Source organism: Pseudorasbora parva, chromosome 8 (genome assembly GCF_024679245.1).
Source record: "Pseudorasbora parva isolate DD20220531a chromosome 8, ASM2467924v1, whole genome shotgun sequence".
NCBI classification, from domain to species: Eukaryota; Metazoa; Chordata; class Actinopteri; order Cypriniformes; family Gobionidae; genus Pseudorasbora; species Pseudorasbora parva.
In genome coordinates this window covers 38,123,573-38,144,122 of record NC_090179.1, presented here as the reverse complement: position 1 = coordinate 38,144,122, position 20,550 = coordinate 38,123,573, and the positions used below count along the sequence as shown (strand labels likewise).

Below are 20,550 nucleotides of genomic sequence, written 5' to 3'. Positions count from 1 at the left end.
GAATCCAGGACTGGAACTAACCATTTTATAATGTCAATTATATGATGCAGTGAGTGATTTAGTGCTGCTGCAGTTCATATTACGGTTTCCCCTGCATTTTGTTGATTATTAGGGAGAAGAAAATGGATTCCTTGTAAAATTCAAAAGTCGCTGGCAGTGTACACAAGGCTTAACACAGACCATTTCAGGCATTGTTCGAGTAGCGCCGTGTTTTAATGTTCTTGTGTTTTGTCTGGTGATGAATCTCAATGTGTTCTAGCATGTCAAGTGGTTTCCTGTCCATTGCATCGTGTTATTAGGCATGTGCACGCTCAGCTTCCACGTAAAGTGACGTGAAGAGAACTTCAGCCACTTTCATAGGGAAAGTGTTTGCATGAAGTGTTTATTTGTGTGCTTTAAAAGTATAACGTGTATCCCAAATCAAGTGGCCCTGTTCTCTGCAAATGTCAAAAGAAGTTATTACTTACAGGATTTTTTATTATTATTGTTGTTGTTATTCTTATTTTTTTTTTTTTTTTAAGAACTCATGCTTTTTAAGCTCTGCAAACATATTTGTATCTAGTTTTGCAGTATATATCTAAATACCCTTAAAACAAAATCTATTTTCTTGAGAGGCAAAATCATAGATTGTAAGACTTGTAAGACCTTGCTACATTTTGTTAAAAAAAATTTTAAAAAATCTGTTTGCCCAGGGAGTAATAAAAACACACTTAATAAAATATTAATTCTATGAAAATAAAATAGAAAGTCTTCTAATCTTGCACAGTTTTGCTTTTCGAGTAAGTTTATATTGTTTTAGGGTTGGGGATGTTTAAATGCTTTTTTACTTCAAATTCAAGACTTTTACAATCATTAAGAAACACATATTTTTATATTTATTTTGTGAACTATAAAAGATGAATGTTTAATCCAATTTTTATTTACCATAATAAATGACCAGCCTATTCAAGTCTGTTTAACTAAATGAGTGAGTAATGTAAAAAAAGAGCAAACAATTTGAACATTTAATCTGCTGCTTTAATTTATTTATTTTTGTAATATGCATTACTTTGTAATATGTTTAGCTCATATGCTTAACCAGTAAACATGTCTATAATATGCAGTGCTTTTGTTGTCAATAACAGAGGATTCCTTCTAAAGGACGGCTTTGCCTCTTTGTGTTGTGTTTTGTCTGTTCTTCGCAGGCCTCTTGGACTCGGCCCGAACAGCACAAGGTAGAGATTCCATATCCATGACTCCATAAACTAAATTATGAAGATAGCCATCAACTCCATAAACCTCCTCTTTCCTATCAGATCAAATCTCTGAAATCTCATCAGATCCATCAACTGAATTATGAAGCCGTATTTGTTTTCGCATGAGAATGAAAGGATGTAGTTGTAGTTTTCACTTTCTATTCAGTGCATGGCCTCTTTTTTTCATTCTGTCTAATCAATCAAGTCTTTATGATATCGTTTTGTTCCATTTTGACATCATAAGGCCGCATTCTCAAGGTTAAAAACAACACTTTATAATATCTGATTCATATTCATTTTTCCCCCAAAGGTGTTATTGTGATGGATTTTTCCTTTTAAGTATTTAAAGTTGCACAAAATGCTTTTGTTGTTGTTCACACTGAGACTTTTCCTTTCCCGCCCAGACAAAAATAGACATTTGAGCAAACCACCTTCATCCAAGCTTTGCAGAAGGCTGGCGTGCATTATTAAAAAGACCTTTCTGCTGAAACCTATGGCTCTAAAACTTTAATGATGTAGCGTTCTCAAGTTTGCAAATGAAGAATGGGAGATAAAGTCAGTTGAATGTGCTGATTGAAGTGTATAGCTGTTTTTTCAAAGATGCGGGCCACAATCTGACCCCAGTATCACATAGTAACCAGAGTCAAGTGACGAGAGCACGTCCCATGGCGCATGGGGTCATGGTCTGGCCGTTTGACTACAGCAGACAGGGAAAACTGTGGGAAAGAAGGCCGGAAGTGGGCAGGACGGGGTTCAGCGCTCCCATTAGGGGGTTATTCAATTAGCCCAGTCAGCTCTGCTGGGTGGCTGTTGGGTGGTTTTTGCATGAAAAGGCTCAGCATTATGTAAGCGTGACTAGGTCCTGGGACAACCCCGGCATAATTATTGTCTCTGAAACGACTCTTCTGCCGAGTTCTTTCATAGCAAAGTTTGTGCAACGGGCAGCGGCTGACCAGAAATGTAGAGAGAGGAGTTTTTTTTTTCAGTTCCAAGTGGAGCGGGGGAATACTAATGTTGTGCTTGATGAAGTCTTCCAAACTTCAATGCATTTCCTGTCCTCATTACCGTCCTGCCTGAAATTGTGTGTGTGTGTTTGAATGTGTGAAAAGAGAATGTAAGTTCATTTCACCCATTCTAAGATCTGTTCAAGCCTAGTATTCAGTTTAATGCACTGCAAAATTAATGCACGATATTTGAATAGCTGGAACAAATCACTTCTTCATGTTTTCTTTTTATCCACTATTCACTATATAGGATACATGCATACCATGTAAAAATACTAACTTTTACAAGTTTGGGGGTCAGTAAGATTTATTTTATTTAATGTAAGAGATATTTTTTGAGCAGCATAACATTAGAATTAGAATGATTTCTAAAGGATCGTGACTGAAACCTGGAGTAATGATGCTGAGAATTTAGCTTTGATATCACAAGAATAAATGACATTTTAAAATATATTCAAATAGAAATATCTTTATTATTTTAAATCTTAATACTTTTACTGTATTTTTTAAATAAATATGTCCATCTATGGTGAGAATAAGAGACCTTTCTTTCAAAAAGAATTTACAGAGCCCAAACTTTTGAATGGTAGTGTATATAATCTGTACTTTGCCGTCTTCCAGTAAAAATATCTAAACATCCTTACATTTGTAAAGTTGTTTACAACATCCCGAGGGCAAGATTAGTCTCCTCCACAGGCTTTATCCATGTGTTTGACACCCCTGCTATATGCAAATTGTACAGTTATTGAGGAAACGTTGGTTATATATGTCACTCATCTTCATAAGACCCACAAGGTTAAGTAGAACAGCAAGCTAAAAGAAAATGCAAGCGTGGCATGTTAAGATGTATGCTTGTCTTTAAAATGAGCACTGGGACATTGTCAAATGAAAATGGTCTAACCCAGCTGAGATCATGTGACGTAGCTTTTGATGAAGTAACAGCGATGTAGAAATGGCTTCCCCTACCTTATGTTCTGCATTATTTATGTTTCCACCTCACATCTTTGCTCTAAAGACTCAGCACATAAAAGACTCTTATTTATGTCTGCCGTTCACAAACCGCCTTTTTTTTCTTTTCTTTTTTTCTTTTTTTACCAGGTTTGCTTCTCTGATATGTTTCAGGACTCTCATACTCAAACATGAAGAATTGTTCAAATGGCCATTTTCTCTGAAAGTAGAGAACTGTTATTATTTTTTTTTTATTATTATTGAAGTGGAGTTTCTATATAATGCATTTAGAAAGATAATAGCAAACCTGTTTATTAATATAAAGGAATAGTTAACCCGTAATTAACATTGTCATCATTTATTAATTTTGACGCATGTTCCAAAAGTCCTTTTTCATTCTTTAGAGAAAAAAAATGCTTTGAGTTGCTTTTCTCCTTAAAATAAAACATGTGACCAAAAGCTCCAACAAATAAAGCATAAAAGCACCATAAAACATCATCTTCTGAAGCCATAAAACTACATTATATGCTGCTTTTTTGTCCTTTTTGGAGTTTGACAGCCTGTGGTGCTGGAAAAAAGAAAGCCATACAGCTTTAGAATGACATGCAGGCGAGAAACCGATGACAGGATTTTTATTGAGGGAGAACTATTATTTTAATGGCTGAAGGAAGTGAAAAGTATGTATTTTTTTAGTGAGTTTTCCCTTCTTGTCTCCGTTCAGAGTCCTGACGGTGAGGTGTTGGTCCGCAGTGACGCCCGCGTGTCTTCTCTCACCCTGAAGGACACTCAGTACACCGACGCCGGCGAGTATCTCTGCACTGCCCGCAATGCCATCGGAGAGACCTCGCAGCCCGTGTATCTGGAAGTGCTCTGTGAGTCTATACAGTATCTATAGCCTCATTAGCTTCTATCAGTCACACATACTGTTGGATGCAACGCATATATGCCTCAAAGGCATATGTATAATTCACAGCAGCACTGCTGCTCGGCTGCAGTCCAAAGATCATATAGCAACTCAGTAGAGAATGGTAGTTAATGTATCAAAACTAGAAACACCCCCACCCAACATTATCACCCCCTCCCCCACCACAGGACATGAATGATATGAACACAGCCTCCCAACAGACTTAAATCACGCTGTGTCCTAACCAAGTGCAATGTGACAAGGTTTTGTGTGTCCACATTGAGTGTGAAAACATCCAGGGATGCCAATTTTGAGAAATTTTCATCATTTTTTTATATGAATTATTAATGAATAATTGTTGTTATTGTTAATATCTCAAAAACGTCTAGAACTTTTAAATAATAAATTCAGTTAATACCAGCACATGCATATTAAAATTCTTGCAGATGCTAATATTTTTGATGTTATGGGCAATAACCTATATCTATGGAAGCTTGTTTCTGCCACAGAATAGACTTGTCAGATATAAACATAAATATAGCTGCAAGCAGCCATTATCGGGGCCAAGCGCAAAGAAGAAGACAAGACATGCCAGCATGGCTGGAAGTCTCAAGCCAACTGCAACAATGAGCTATTAAGGACCTATTAAGTTGATTTTAGGCAAAATAGCAGTCAAATTTTAAATACAGTCAATAATAATGGTTTAATGGTTTATCACTTTCGACCAATAGGTGTCACTGTTACGAAACTGATGTGGTTTAGTCAGATTGAGATGACAATGACACATGCAAAGTTTGGTGTCAATATGTCAAAGCATTGCAGAGATACAGCCTCAAGAGTAATTTTAGCATCATGGCTCAACTCTGTTGCAGTGGTATATGAAAACTGTTTTGTCTATCAATCCGAAATCCATAACTATTTGTCAGCGTGGTCTGAAGACGATACGGATCAATTTTGGTGAAAATCGGACAAACGGTCTAGGATGAGTTTGAAAAAGTAGATTTTTAACAAATAACAAGATGGAGCACAGATATGTTTGCAAAATATGGCAAAATTGGTATCTATCTTCTCGGCATGAGCCAATGAATGTATTATGACCAGTCTCATTACAATAGGCTAATTTAATCAAAAGTTATTAGCATTTTTGTACATTTTATTACAACTTTTGACCACAAGGTGGCGCTGCCCCGAAACTTTTTGAATATCTTCGGGACATAGAGCGGAAGACACATACCGAGTTTTGTAATGATACACTAGTGCATTCTTAAATTATAGCATTAGCATTTTAAACCGTAATACTGCATTGAAGTCAATGGGAATTTCATGTTTTGTTTTATTATAGCGCCACCAAGAGGCACAATCCCACCAATTTTTTTATGTGTCCTCGTAGTGAGCCCATACATATGTGTGTCAAGTTTGGTGAAAATATTTCATTTTGTTTTGGAGTTATAGACATTTATATGAAAAAACACGTAAAAAATGACTGACACCTGACTTTGATTGGATTTTACTACCCCTTACTATCAATATTTTGACATTTGGGCATTAGCGTATAGCTATCGACCTATGTTTCCGAACTTCTGAGGCTGGTTTCGTCTCGATCGGACTAGCGGTTTTGAAGATATCAGCAAATGTTTTTTAAGCGCTAAATTACAACGCTGCGCAAACCATATGCCGAAACTGGGCATGTCTTGTATCGTTGGACTCGGCAAGGATTCAGGAGCCCAAAAAAGCTACTCCCATCAAAATTTTTCACTCACACCCAAAGTTATAAGCGTTTGAAAAAAAAGAATTATCCACTAGGTGGCGCTGTTTCGAAACTTCTCAGGCTACTTCAGGGCATCGTGGTGATGACCCATACCAAGTTTCGTAACAATCCGTTCATGCGTTCATAAAATACAGCATTTTTGCACATAATTCAAAATGGCCGACATCCAAAATGGCCGACATGGTAAAATTGGATATCAGTCGACTCGGCATGACGCCCTGAATCTAATGAGACCAATTTTATGATTTTTGGATAAACGGTTCAGAAGTTATAAGCCAAAATATGCATTTTTCGTATCTCCGGACCAGTAGGTGGCGCTGCGCCGAAACGCTGCATGTTGCTTCAGGTCATGCTTGTGATGACATGTACCAAGTTTGGTTTGAATACGATAAAGCGTTGTGGAGATATAGCCTTTAGTGTGTTTTTGCAACCTCTACGTAAAATTTGTTTGTGCGTTTATTGAAAACGATTGGACGAATCAACTTAAATTCCATAACTTTTTGTCAGCATGCTATGAAGATGATCTGTTTCAATTTTCATGAAAATCGGAGCAACGGCCTAGGAGGAGTTAGAAAAAGTAGGTTTTTCAGAAAATTCAAAATGGCGGGAAAATTTGCATACCGGAAAATGACATCATAGGGTGAAATCGAATCGGCTTGAGCCAAGGAATCCGATGAAAAAAGAATTTTGTTTCTAGCCCTTAGGGGTCAAAAGTTATAAGCATAAATATGAGTGAAACTTTGGACAGGTGGTGGCGCTAGAGAGATTGAGTTAGAGGCACCAAATTTGCTATAGTGACAGCTCAGACTGGCCTCTATGAGTGTGCCAAATTTCACAACTTTTTACCATACGGTTCTATGGGCTGCCAGAGACTCCTATGGCGGAAAAAGAAGAAGAAGAAGAAGCAGAATAATAACAAGCAGCCATTATCGGGGCCAAGCGCAAAGAAGAAGACAAGACATGCCAGCATGGCTGGAAGTCTCAAGCCAACTGCAACAATGAGCCATTAAGGACCTATTAAGTTGATTTTAGGCAAAATAGCAGTCAAATTTTAAATACAGTCAATAATAATGGTTTAATGGTTTATCACTTTCGACCAATAGGTGTCACTGTTACGAAACTGATGTGGTTTAGTCAGATTGAGATGACAATGACACATGCAAAGTTTGGTGTCAATATGTCAAAGCATTGCAGAGATACAGCCTCAAGAGTCATTTTTGCATCATGGCTCAACTCTGTTGCAGTGGTATATGAAAACTGTTTTGTCTATCAATCCGAAATCCATAACTATTTGTCAGCATGGTCTGAAGACGATACGGATCAATTTTGGTGAAAATCGGACAAACGGTCTAGGATGAGTTTGAAAAAGTAGGTTTTTAACAAATAACAAGACGGAGGACAGATAGGTTTGCAAAATATGGCACAATTGGTATCCATGTTCTCGGCATGAGCCATTGACTGTATTATGACCAGTTTCATTACAATGGGTTAATTTAATCAAAAGTTATTCGCATTTCTGTACATTTTATTACAACTTTTGACCACAAGGTGGCGCTACCCCGAAACTTTTTGAGTATCTTCAGGACATGGAGCGGAAGACACATACCGAGTTTTGTAACGATACGCTAATGCATTCGTAAATTATAGCATTAGCATTTTAAACCATAATACTGCATTGAAGTCAATGGGAATTTCATGTTTTGTTTTATTATAGCGCCACCAAGAGGCACAATCCCACCAATTTTTTTATGTGTCCTCATAGTGAGCCCATACATATGTGTGTCAAGTTTGGTGAAAATATCTCATTTTGTTTTGGAGTTATAGACATTTATATGAAAAAACACGTAAAAAATGACTGACACCTGACTTTGATTGGATTTTACTACCCCTTACTATCAATATTTTGAGATTTGGGCATTAGCGTATAGCTATCGACCTATGTTTCCGAACTTCTGAGGCTGGTTTCGTCTCGATCGGACTAGCGGTTTCGAAGATATCAGCAAATGTTTTTTAAGCACTAAATTACAACTCTGCGCAAACCATATGCCGAAACCTGGCAAGTCTGGTATCGTTGGAGTCGGCAAGGATTCAGGAGACCAAAAAACACACTCCCATCAAAATATGTCAACCACACCCAAAGTTATAAGCGTTTGAAAAAAAAAATTCTCCACTAGGTGGCGCTGTTTCGAAACTTCTCAGGCTACTTCAGGGCATCGTGGTGATGACCCATACCAAGTTTCATAACAATCTGTTCATGCGTTCATAAAATACAGCATTTTTGCACATAATTCAAAATGGCCGACATCCAAAATGGCCGACATGGTAAAATTGGATATCAGTCGACTCGGCATGACGCCCTGAATCTAATGAGACCAATTTTATGATTTTTGGATAAACGGTTCAGAAGTTATAAGCCAAAATAGGCATTTTTCGTATCTCCGGACAGGTAGGTGGCGCTGCGCCGAAACGCTGCATGTTGCTTCAAGTCATGCTTGTGATGACATGTACCAAGGTTGGTTTGAATACGATAAAGCGTTGCGGAGATATAGCCTTTAGTGTGTTTTTGCAACCTCCACGTAAAATTTGTTTGTGCGTTTATTGAAAACGATTGGACGAATCAACTTGAATTCCATAACTTTTTGTCAACATGCTCTGAAGATGATCTGTTTCAATTTTCGTGAAAATCGGAGCAACGGCCTAGGAGGAGTTCGAAAAAGTAGGTTTTTCAGAAAATTCAAAATGGCGGGAAAATTTGCATACCGGAAAATGACATCATAGGGTGAAATCGAATCGGCTTGAGCCAAGGAATCCGATGAAAAAAGAATTTTGTTTCTAGCCCTTAGGGGTCAAAAGTTATAAGCATAAATATGAGTGAAACTTTGGACAGGTGGTGGCGCTAGAGGGATTGAGTTAGAGGCACCAAATTTGCTATAGTGACAGCTCAGACTGGCCTCTATGAGTGTGCCAAATTTCACAACTTTTTACCATACGGTTCTATGGGCTGCCAGAGACTCCTATGGCGGAAGAAAAAGAAAAAGAAGAAGAAGAAGAAGCAGAATAATAACAAGCAGCCATTATCGGGGCCAAGCGCAAAGAAGAAGACAAGACATGCCAGCATGGCTGGAAGTCTCAAGCCAACTGCAACAATGAGCCATTAAGGACCTATTAAGTTGATTTTAGGCAAAATAGCAGTAAAATTTTAAATACAGTCAATAATAATGGTTTAATGGTTTATCACTTTCGACCAATAGGTGTCACTGTTACGAAACTGATGTGGTTTAGTCAGATTGAGATGACAATGACACATGCAAAGTTTGGTGTCAATATGTCAAAGCATTGCAGAGATACAGCCTCAAGAGTAATTTTTGCATCATGGCTCAACTCTGTTGCAGTGGTATATGAAAACTGTTTTGTCTATCAATCCGAAATCCATAACTATTTGTCAGCATGGTCTGAAGACGATACGGATCAATTTTGGTGAAAATCGGACAAACGGTCTAGGATGAGTTTGAAAAAGTAGGTTTTTAACAAATAACAAGACGGAGGACAGATAGGTTTGCAAAATATGGCACAATTGGTATCCATGTTCTCGGCATGAGCCATTGACTGTATTATGACCAGTTTCATTACAATGGGTTAATTTAATCAAAAGTTATTCGCATTTCTGTACATTTTATTACAACTTTTGACCACAAGGTGGCGCTACCCCGAAACTTTTTGAGTATCTTCAGGACATGGAGCGGAAGACACATACCGAGTTTTGTAACGATACGCTAATGCATTCTTAAATTATAGCATTAGCATTTTAAACCATAATACTGCATTGAAGTCAATGGGAATTTCATGTTTTGTTTTATTATAGCGCCACCAAGAGGCACAATCCCACCAATTTTTTTATGTGTCCTCATAGTGAGCCCATACATATGTGTGTCAAGTTTGGTGAAAATATCTCATTTTGTTTTGGAGTTATAGACATTTATATGAAAAAACACGTAAAAAAGGACTGACACCTGACTTTGATTGGATTTTACTACCCCTTACTATCAATATTTTGAGATTTGGGCATTAGCGTATAGCTATCGACCTATGTTTCCGAACTTCTGAGGCTGGTTTCGTCTCGATCGGACTAGCGGTTTCGAAGATATCAGCAAATGTTTTTTAAGCACTAAATTACAACTCTGCGCAAACCATATGCCGAAACCTGGCAAGTCTGGTATCGTTGGAGTCGGCAAGGATTCAGGAGACCAAAAAACACACTCCCATCAAAATATGTCAACCACACCCAAAGTTATAAGCGTTTGAAAAAAAAAATTCTCCACTAGGTGGCGCTGTTTCGAAACTTCTCAGGCTACTTCAGGGCATCGTGGTGATGACCCATACCAAGTTTCATAACAATCTGTTCATGCGTTCATAAAATACAGCATTTTTGCACATAATTCAAAATGGCCGACATCCAAAATGGCCGACATGGTAAAATTGGATATCAGTCGACTCGGCATGACGCCCTGAATCTAATGAGACCAATTTTATGATTTTTGGATAAACGGTTCAGAAGTTATAAGCCAAAATAGGCATTTTTCGTATCTCCGGACAGGTAGGTGGCGCTGCGCCGAAACGCTGCATGTTGCTTCAAGTCATGCTTGTGATGACATGTACCAAGGTTGGTTTGAATACGATAAAGCGTTGCGGAGATATAGCCTTTAGTGTGTTTTTGCAACCTCCACGTAAAATTTGTTTGTGCGTTTATTGAAAACGATTGGACGAATCAACTTGAATTCCATAACTTTTTGTCAACATGCTCTGAAGATGATCTGTTTCAATTTTCGTGAAAATCGGAGCAACGGCCTAGGAGGAGTTCGAAAAAGTAGGTTTTTCAGAAAATTCAAAATGGCGGGAAAATTTGCATACCGGAAAATGACATCATAGGGTGAAATCGAATCGGCTTGAGCCAAGGAATCCGATGAAAAAAGAATTTTGTTTCTAGCCCTTAGGGGTCAAAAGTTATAAGCATAAATATGAGTGAAACTTTGGACAGGTGGTGGCGCTAGAGGGATTGAGTTAGAGGCACCAAATTTGCTATAGTGACAGCTCAGACTGGCCTCTATGAGTGTGCCAAATTTCACAACTTTTTACCATACGGTTCTATGGGCTGCCAGAGACTCCTATGGCGGAAGAAGCAGAATAATAATAATAGGAACACTAACGATTTCAATAGGTGCCTCCGCACCTTCGGTGCTTGGCCCCTAATAATAGGAACACTAACAATTTCAATAGGTGCCTCCGCACCTTCGGTGCTTGGCCCCTAAATATAGCTGCAAGCAGCCATTATCGGGGCCAAGCGCAAAGAAGAAGACAAGACATGCCAGCATGGCTGGAAGTCTCAAGCCAACTGCAACAATGAGCCATTAAGGACCTATTAAGTTGATTTTAGGCAAAATAGCAGTCAAATTTTAAATACAGTCAATAATAATGGTTTAATGGTTTATCACTTTCGACCAATAGGTGTCACTGTTACGAAACTGATGTGGTTTAGTCAGATTGAGATGACAATGACACATGCAAAGTTTGGTGTCAATATGTCAAAGCATTGCAGAGATACAGCCTCAAGAGTAATTTTTGCATCATGGCTCAACTCTGTTGCAGTGGTATATGAAAACTGTTTTGTCTATCAATCCGAAATCCATAACTATTTGTCAGCATGGTCTGAAGACGATACGGATCAATTTTGGTGAAAATCGGACAAACGGTCTAGGATGAGTTTGAAAAAGTAGATTTTTAACAAATAACAAGATGGAGCACAGATATGTTTGCAAAATATGGCAAAATTGGTATCTATCTTCTCGGCATGAGCCAATGAATGTATTATGACCAGTCTCATTACAATAGGCTAATTTAATCAAAAGTTATTAGCATTTTTGTACATTTTATTACAACTTTTGACCACAAGGTGGCGCTGCCCCGAAACTTTTTGAATATCTTCGGGACATAGAGCGGAAGACACATACCGAGTTTTGTAACGATACACTAGTGCATTCTTAAATTATAGCATTAGCATTTTAAACCGTAATACTGCATTGAAGTCAATGGGAATTTCATGTTTTGTTTTATTATAGCGCCACCAAGAGGCACAATCCCACCAATTTTTTTATGTGTCCTCGTAGTGAGCCCATACATATGTGTGTCAAGTTTGGTGAAAATATTTCATTTTGTTTTGGAGTTATAGACATTTATATGAAAAAACACGTAAAAAATGACTGACACCTGACTTTGATTGGATTTTACTACCCCTTACTATCAATATTTTGAGATTTGGGCATTAGCGTATAGCTATCGACCTATGTTTCCGAACTTCTGAGGCTGGTTTCGTCTCGATCGGACTAGCGGTTTCGAAGATATCAGCAAATGTTTTTTAAGCACTAAATTACAACTCTGCGCAAACCATATGCCGAAACCTGGCAAGTCTGGTATCGTTGGAGTCGGCAAGGATTCAGGAGACCAAAAAACACACTCCCATCAAAATATGTCAACCACACCCAAAGTTATAAGCGTTTGAAAAAAAAAATTCTCCACTAGGTGGCGCTGTTTCGAAACTTCTCAGGCTACTTCAGGGCATCGTGGTGATGACCCATACCAAGTTTCATAACAATCTGTTCATGCGTTCATAAAATACAGCATTTTTGCACATAATTCAAAATGGCCGACATCCAAAATGGCCGACATGGTAAAATTGGATATCAGTCGACTCGGCATGACGCCCTGAATCTAATGAGACCAATTTTATGATTTTTGGATAAACGGTTCAGAAGTTATAAGCCAAAATAGGCATTTTTCGTATCTCCGGACAGGTAGGTGGCGCTGCGCCGAAACGCTGCATGTTGCTTCAAGTCATGCTTGTGATGACATGTACCAAGGTTGGTTTGAATACGATAAAGCGTTGCGGAGATATAGCCTTTAGTGTGTTTTTGCAACCTCCACGTAAAATTTGTTTGTGCGTTTATTGAAAACGATTGGACGAATCAACTTGAATTCCATAACTTTTTGTCAACATGCTCTGAAGATGATCTGTTTCAATTTTCGTGAAAATCGGAGCAACGGCCTAGGAGGAGTTCGAAAAAGTAGGTTTTTCAGAAAATTCAAAATGGCGGGAAAATTTGCATACCGGAAAATGACATCATAGGGTGAAATCGAATCGGCTTGAGCCAAGGAATCCGATGAAAAAAGAATTTTGTTTCTAGCCCTTAGGGGTCAAAAGTTATAAGCATAAATATGAGTGAAACTTTGGACAGGTGGTGGCGCTAGAGGGATTGAGTTAGAGGCACCAAATTTGCTATAGTGACAGCTCAGACTGGCCTCTATGAGTGTGCCAAATTTCACAACTTTTTACCATACGGTTCTATGGGCTGCCAGAGACTCCTATGGCGGAAGAAGAAGCAGAATAATAAATATAGCTGCAAGCAGCCATTATCGGGGCCAAGCGCAAAGAAGAAGACAAGACATGCCAGCATGGCTGGAAGTCTCAAGCCAACTGCAACAATGAGCCATTAAGGACCTATTAAGTTGATTTTAGGCAAAATAGCAGTCAAATTTTAAATACAGTCAATAATAATGGTTTAATGGTTTATCACTTTCGACCAATAGGTGTCACTGTTACGAAACTGATGTGGTTTAGTCAGATTGAGATGACAATGACACATGCAAAGTTTGGTGTCAATATGTCAAAGCATTGCAGAGATACAGCCTCAAGAGTAATTTTTGCATCATGGCTCAACTCTGTTGCAGTGGTATATGAAAACTGTTTTGTCTATCAATCCGAAATCCATAACTATTTGTCAGCATGGTCTGAAGACGATACGGATCAATTTTGGTGAAAATCGGACAAACGGTCTAGGATGAGTTTGAAAAAGTAGATTTTTAACAAATAACAAGATGGAGCACAGATATGTTTGCAAAATATGGCAAAATTGGTATCTATCTTCTCGGCATGAGCCAATGAATGTATTATGACCAGTCTCATTACAATAGGCTAATTTAATCAAAAGTTATTAGCATTTTTGTACATTTTATTACAACTTTTGACCACAAGGTGGCGCTGCCCCGAAACTTTTTGAATATGTTCGGGACATAGAGCGGAAGACACATACCGAGTTTTGTAATGATACACTAGTGCATTCTTAAATTATAGCATTAGCATTTTAAACCGTAATACTGCATTGAAGTCAATGGGAATTTCATGTTTTGTTTTATTATAGCGCCACCAAGAGGCACAATCCCACCAATTTTTTTATGTGTCCTCGTAGTGAGCCCATACATATGTGTGTCAAGTTTGGTGAAAATATTTAATTTTGTTTTGGAGTTATAGACATTTATATGAAAAAACACGTAAAAAATGACTGACACCTGACTTTGATTGGATTTTACTACCCCTTACTATCAATATTTTGAGATTTGGGCATTAGCGTATAGCTATCGACCTATGTTTCCGAACTTCTGAGGCTGGTTTCGTCTCGATCGGACTAGCGGTTTCGAAGATATCAGCAAATGTTTTTTAAGCACTAAATTACAACTCTGCGCAAACCATATGCCGAAACCTGGCAAGTCTGGTATCGTTGGAGTCGGCAAGGATTCAGGAGACCAAAAAACACACTCCCATCAAAATATGTCAACCACACCCAAAGTTATAAGCGTTTGAAAAAAAAAATTCTCCACTAGGTGGCGCTGTTTCGAAACTTCTCAGGCTACTTCAGGGCATCGTGGTGATGACCCATACCAAGTTTCATAACAATCTGTTCATGCGTTCATAAAATACAGCATTTTTGCACATAATTCAAAATGGCCGACATCCAAAATGGCCGACATGGTAAAATTGGATATCAGTCGACTCGGCATGACGCCCTGAATCTAATGAGACCAATTTTATGATTTTTGGATAAACGGTTCAGAAGTTATAAGCCAAAATAGGCATTTTTCGTATCTCCGGACAGGTAGGTGGCGCTGCGCCGAAACGCTGCATGTTGCTTCAAGTCATGCTTGTGATGACATGTACCAAGGTTGGTTTGAATACGATAAAGCGTTGCGGAGATATAGCCTTTAGTGTGTTTTTGCAACCTCCACGTAAAATTTGTTTGTGTGTTTATTGAAAACGATTGGACGAATCAACTTGAATTCCATAACTTTTTGTCAACATGCTCTGAAGATGATCTGTTTCAATTTTCGTGAAAATCGGAGCAACGGCCTAGGAGGAGTTCGAAAAAGTAGGTTTTTCAGAAAATTCAAAATGGCGGGAAAATTTGCATACCGGAAAATGACATCATAGGGTGAAATCGAATCGGCTTGAGCCAAGGAATCCGATGAAAAAAGAATTTTGTTTCTAGCCCTTAGGGGTCAAAAGTTATAAGCATAAATATGAGTGAAACTTTGGACAGGTGGTGGCGCTAGAGGGATTGAGTTAGAGGCACCAAATTTGCTATAGTGACAGCTCAGACTGGCCTCTATGAGTGTGCCAAATTTCACAACTTTTTACCATACGGTTCTATGGGCTGCCAGAGACTCCTATGGCGGAAAAAGAAGAAGAAGAAGCAGAATAATAATAGGAACACTAACGATTTCAATAGGTGCCTCCGCACCTTCGGTGCTTGGCCCCTAATAATGGTTTAATGGTTTATCACTTTCGACCAATAGGTGTCACTGTTACGAAACTGATGTGGTTTAGTCAGATTGAGATGACAATGACACATGCAAAGTTTGGTGTCAATATGTCAAAGCATTGCAGAGATACAGCCTCAAGAGTAATTTTTGCATCATGGCTCAACTCTGTTGCAGTGGTATATGAAAACTGTTTTGTCTATCAATCCGAAATCCATAAGTATTTGTCAGCATGGTCTGAAGACGATACGGATCAATTTTGGTGAAAATCGGACAAACGGTCTAGGATGAGTTTGAAAAAGTAGATTTTTAACAAATAACAAGATGGAGCACAGATATGTTTGCAAAATATGGCAAAATTGGTATCTATCTTCTCGGCATGAGCCAATGAATGTATTATGACCAGTCTCATTACAATAGGCTAATTTAATCAAAAGTTATTAGCATTTTTGTACATTTTATTACAACTTTTGACCACAAGGTGGCGCTGCCCCGAAACTTTTTGAATATCTTCGGGACATAGAGCGGAAGACACATACCGAGTTTTGTAATGATACACTAGTGCATTCTTAAATTATAGCATTAGCATTTTAAACCGTAATACTGCATTGAAGTCAATGGGAATTTCATGTTTTGTTTTATTATAGCGCCACCAAGAGGCACAATCCCACCAATTTTTTTATGTGTCCTCGTAGTGAGCCCATACATATGTGTGTCAAGTTTGGTGAAAATATTTCATTTTGTTTTGGAGTTATAGACATTTATATGAAAAAACACGTAAAAAATGACTGACACCTGACTTTGATTGGATTTTACTACCCCTTACTATCAATATTTTGAGATTTGGGCATTAGCGTATAGCTATCGACCTATGTTTCCGAACTTCTGAGGCTGGTTTCGTCTCGATCGGACTAGCGGTTTCGAAGATATCAGCAAATGTTTTTTAAGCACTAAATTACAACTCTGCGCAAACCATATGCCGAAACCTGGCAAGTCTGGTATCGTTGGAGTCGGCAAGGATTCAGGAGACCAAAAAACACACTCCCATCAAAATATGTCAACCACACCCAAAGTTATAAGCGTTTGAAAAAAAAAATTCTCCACTAGGTGGCGCTGTTTCGAAACTTCTCAGGCTACTTCAGGGCATCGTGGTGATGACCCATACCAAGTTTCATAACAATCTGTTCATGCGTTCATAAAATACAGCATTTTTGCACATAATTCAAAATGGCCGACATCCAAAATGGCCGACATGGTAAAATTGGATATCAGTCGACTCGGCATGACGCCCTGAATCTAATGAGACCAATTTTATGATTTTTGGATAAACGGTTCAGAAGTTATAAGCCAAAATAGGCATTTTTCGTATCTCCGGACAGGTAGGTGGCGCTGCGCCGAAACGCTGCATGTTGCTTCAAGTCATGCTTGTGATGACATGTACCAAGGTTGGTTTGAATACGATAAAGCGTTGCGGAGATATACCCTTTAGTGTGTTTTTGCAACCTCCACGTAAAATTTGTTTGTGCGTTTATTGAAAACGATTGGACGAATCAACTTGAATTCCATAACTTTTTGTCAACATGCTCTGAAGATGATCTGTTTCAATTTTCGTGAAAATCGGAGCAACGGCCTAGGAGGAGTTCGAAAAAGTAGGTTTTTCAGAAAATTCAAAATGGCGGGAAAATTTGCATACCGGAAAATGACATCATAGGGTGAAATCGAATCGGCTTGAGCCAAGGAATCCGATGAAAAAAGAATTTTGTTTCTAGCCCTTAGGGGTCAAAAGTTATAAGCATAAATATGAGTGAAACTTTGGACAGGTGGTGGCGCTAGAGGGATTGAGTTAGAGGCACCAAATTTGCTATAGTGACAGCTCAGACTGGCCTCTATGAGTGTGCCAAATTTCACAACTTTTTACCATACGGTTCTATGGGCTGCCAGAGACTCCTATGGCGGAAGAAGAAGAAGAAGAAGAAGAAGAAGAAGAAGCAGAATAATAATAATAGGAACACTAACGATTTCAATAGGTGCCTCCGCACCTTCGGTGCTTGGCCCCTAAATATAGCTGCAAGCAGCCATTATCGGGGCCAAGCGCAAAGAAGAAGACAAGACATGCCAGCATGGCTGGAAGTCTCAAGCCAACTGCAACAATGAGCCATTAAGGACCTATTAAGTTGATTTTAGGCAAAATAGCAGTCAAATTTTAAATACAGTCAATAATAATGGTTTAATGGTTTATCACTTTCGACCAATAGGTGTCACTGTTACGAAACTGATGTGGTTTAGTCAGATTGAGATGACAATGACACATGCAAAGTTTGGTGTCAATATGTCAAAGCATTGCAGAGATACAGCCTCAAGAGTCATTTTTGCATCATGGCTCAACTCTGTTGCAGTGGTATATGAAAACTGTTTTGTCTATCAATCCGAAATCCATAAGTATTTGTCAGCATGGTCTGAAGACGATACGGATCAATTTTGGTGAAAATCGGACAAACGGTCTAGGATGAGTTTGAAAAAGTAGATTTTTAACAAATAACAAGATGGAGCACAGATATGTTTGCAAAATATGGCAAAATTGGTATCTATCTTCTCGGCATGAGCCAATGAATGTATTATGACCAGTCTCATTACAATAGGCTAATTTAATCAAAAGTTATTAGCATTTTTGTACATTTTATTACAACTTTTGACCACAAGGTGGCGCTGCCCCGAAACTTTTTGAATATCTTCGGGACATAGAGCGGAAGACACATACCGAGTTTTGTAACGATACACTAGTGCATTCTTAAATTATAGCATTAGCATTTTAAACCGTAATACTGCATTGAAGTCAATGGGAATTTCATGTTTTGTTTTATTATAGCGCCACCAAGAGGCACAATCCCACCAATTTTTTTATGTGTCCTCGTAGTGAGCCCATACATATGTGTGTCAAGTTTGGTGAAAATATTTCATTTTGTTTTGGAGTTATAGACATTTATATGAAAAAACACGTAAAAAATGACTGACACCTGACTTTGATTGGATTTTACTACCCCTTACTATCAATATTTTGAGATTTGGGCATTAGCGTATAGCTATCGACCTATGTTTCCGAACTTCTGAGGCTGGTTTCGTCTCGATCGGACTAGCGGTTTCGAAGATATCAGCAAATGTTTTTTAAGCACTAAATTACAACTCTGCGCAAACCATATGCCGAAACCTGGCAAGTCTGGTATCGTTGGAGTCGGCAAGGATTCAGGAGACCAAAAAACACACTCCCATCAAAATATGTCAACCACACCCAAAGTTATAAGCGTTTGAAAAAAAAAAATCTCCACTAGGTGGCGCTGTTTCGAAACTTCTCAGGCTACTTCAGGGCATCGTGGTGATGACCCATACCAAGTTTCATAACAATCTGTTCATGCGTTCATAAAATACAGCATTTTTGCACATAATTCAAAATGGCCGACATCCAAAATGGCCGACATGGTAAAATTGGATATCAGTCGACTCGGCATGACGCCCTGAATCTAATGAGACCAATTTTATGATTTTTGGATAAACGGTTCAGAAGTTATAAGCCAAAATAGGCATTTTTCGTATCTCCGGACAGGTAGGTGGCGCTGCGCCGAAACGCTGCATGTTGCTTCAAGTCATGCTTGTGATGACATGTACCAAGGTTGGTTTGAATACGATAAAGCGTTGCGGAGATATAGCCTTTAGTGTGTTTTTGCAACCTCCACGTAAAATTTGTTTGTGCGTTTATTGAAAACGATTGGACGAATCAACTTGAATTCCATAACTTTTTGTCAACATGCTCTGAAGATGATCTGTTTCAATTTTCGTGAAAATCGGAGCAACGGCCTAGGAGGAGTTCGAAAAAGTAGGTTTTTCAGAAAATTCAAAATGGCGGGAAAATTTGCATACCGGAAAATGACATCATAGGGTGAAATCGAATCGGCTTGAGCCAAGGAATCCGATGAAAAAAGAATTTTGTTTCTAGCCCTTAGGGGTCAAAAGTTATAAGCATAAATATGAGTGAAACTTTGGACAGGTGGTGGCGCTAGAGGGATTGAGTTAGAGGCACCAAATTTGCTATAGTGACAGCTCAGACTGGCCTCTATGAGTGTGCCAAATTTCACAACTTTTTACCATACGGTTCTATGGGCTGCCAGAGACTCCTATGGCGGAAGAAAAAGAAGAAGAAGAAGAAGAAGAAGCAGAATAATAAATATAGCTGCAAGCAGCCATTATCGGGGCCAAGCGCAAAGAAGAAGACAAGACATGCCAGCATGGCTGGAAGTCTCAAGCCAACTGCAACAATGAGCCATTAAGGACCTATTAAGTTGATTTTAGGCAAAATAGCAGTCAAATTTTAAATCCAGTCAATAATAATGGTTTAATGGTTTATCACTTTCGACCAATAGGTGTCACTGTTACGAAACTGATGTGGTTTAGTCAGATTGAGATGACAATGACACATGCAAAGTTTGGTGTCAATATGTCAAAGCATTGCAGAGATACAGCCTCAAGAGTCATTTTTGCATCATGGCTCAACTCTGTTGCAGTGGTATATGAAAACTGTTTTGTCTATCAATCCGAAATCCATAACTATTTGTCAGCATGGTCTGAAGACGATACGGATCAATTTTGGTGAAAATCGGACAAACGGTCTAGGATGAGTTTGAAAAAGTAGATTTTTAACAAATAACAAGATGGAGCACAGATATGTTTGCAAAATATGGCAAAATTGGTATCTATCTTCTCGGCATGAGCCAATGAATGTATTATGACCAGTCTCATTACAATAGGCTAATTTAATCAAAAGTTATTAGCATTTTTGTACATTTTATTACAACTTTTGACCACAAGGTGGCGCTGCCCCGAAACTTTTTGAATATCTTCGGGACATAGAGCGGAAGACACATACCGAGTTTTGTAATGATACACTAGTGCATTCTTAAATTATAGCATTAGCATTTTAAACCGTAATACTGCATTGAAGTCAATGGGAATTTCATGTTTTGTTTTATTATAGCGCCACCAAGAGGCACAATCCCACCA

The 20,550-nt window shown here is 38.5% G+C and overlaps 1 protein-coding gene across 9 annotated transcripts in view; it reads left to right on the top strand.

Moving 5' to 3' along the window:
- ncam1b (neural cell adhesion molecule 1b) overlaps positions 1–20,550 on the top strand; it is a 254,592-nt gene that overhangs the window by 101,746 nt on the left and 132,296 nt on the right. For 6 of the 9 annotated variants that reach the window (XM_067451158.1, XM_067451157.1, XM_067451153.1 and 3 more), the window contains 2 exons: positions 1,185–1,214; positions 3,909–4,059. In XM_067451158.1, coding sequence (XP_067307259.1) covers positions 1,185–1,214; positions 3,909–4,059 — 181 coding nt within the window. The remainder of the gene's footprint in view (positions 1–1,184; positions 1,215–3,908; positions 4,060–20,550) is intronic. The other 3 variants (XM_067451159.1, XM_067451156.1, XM_067451162.1) reach the window with 1 other exon arrangement.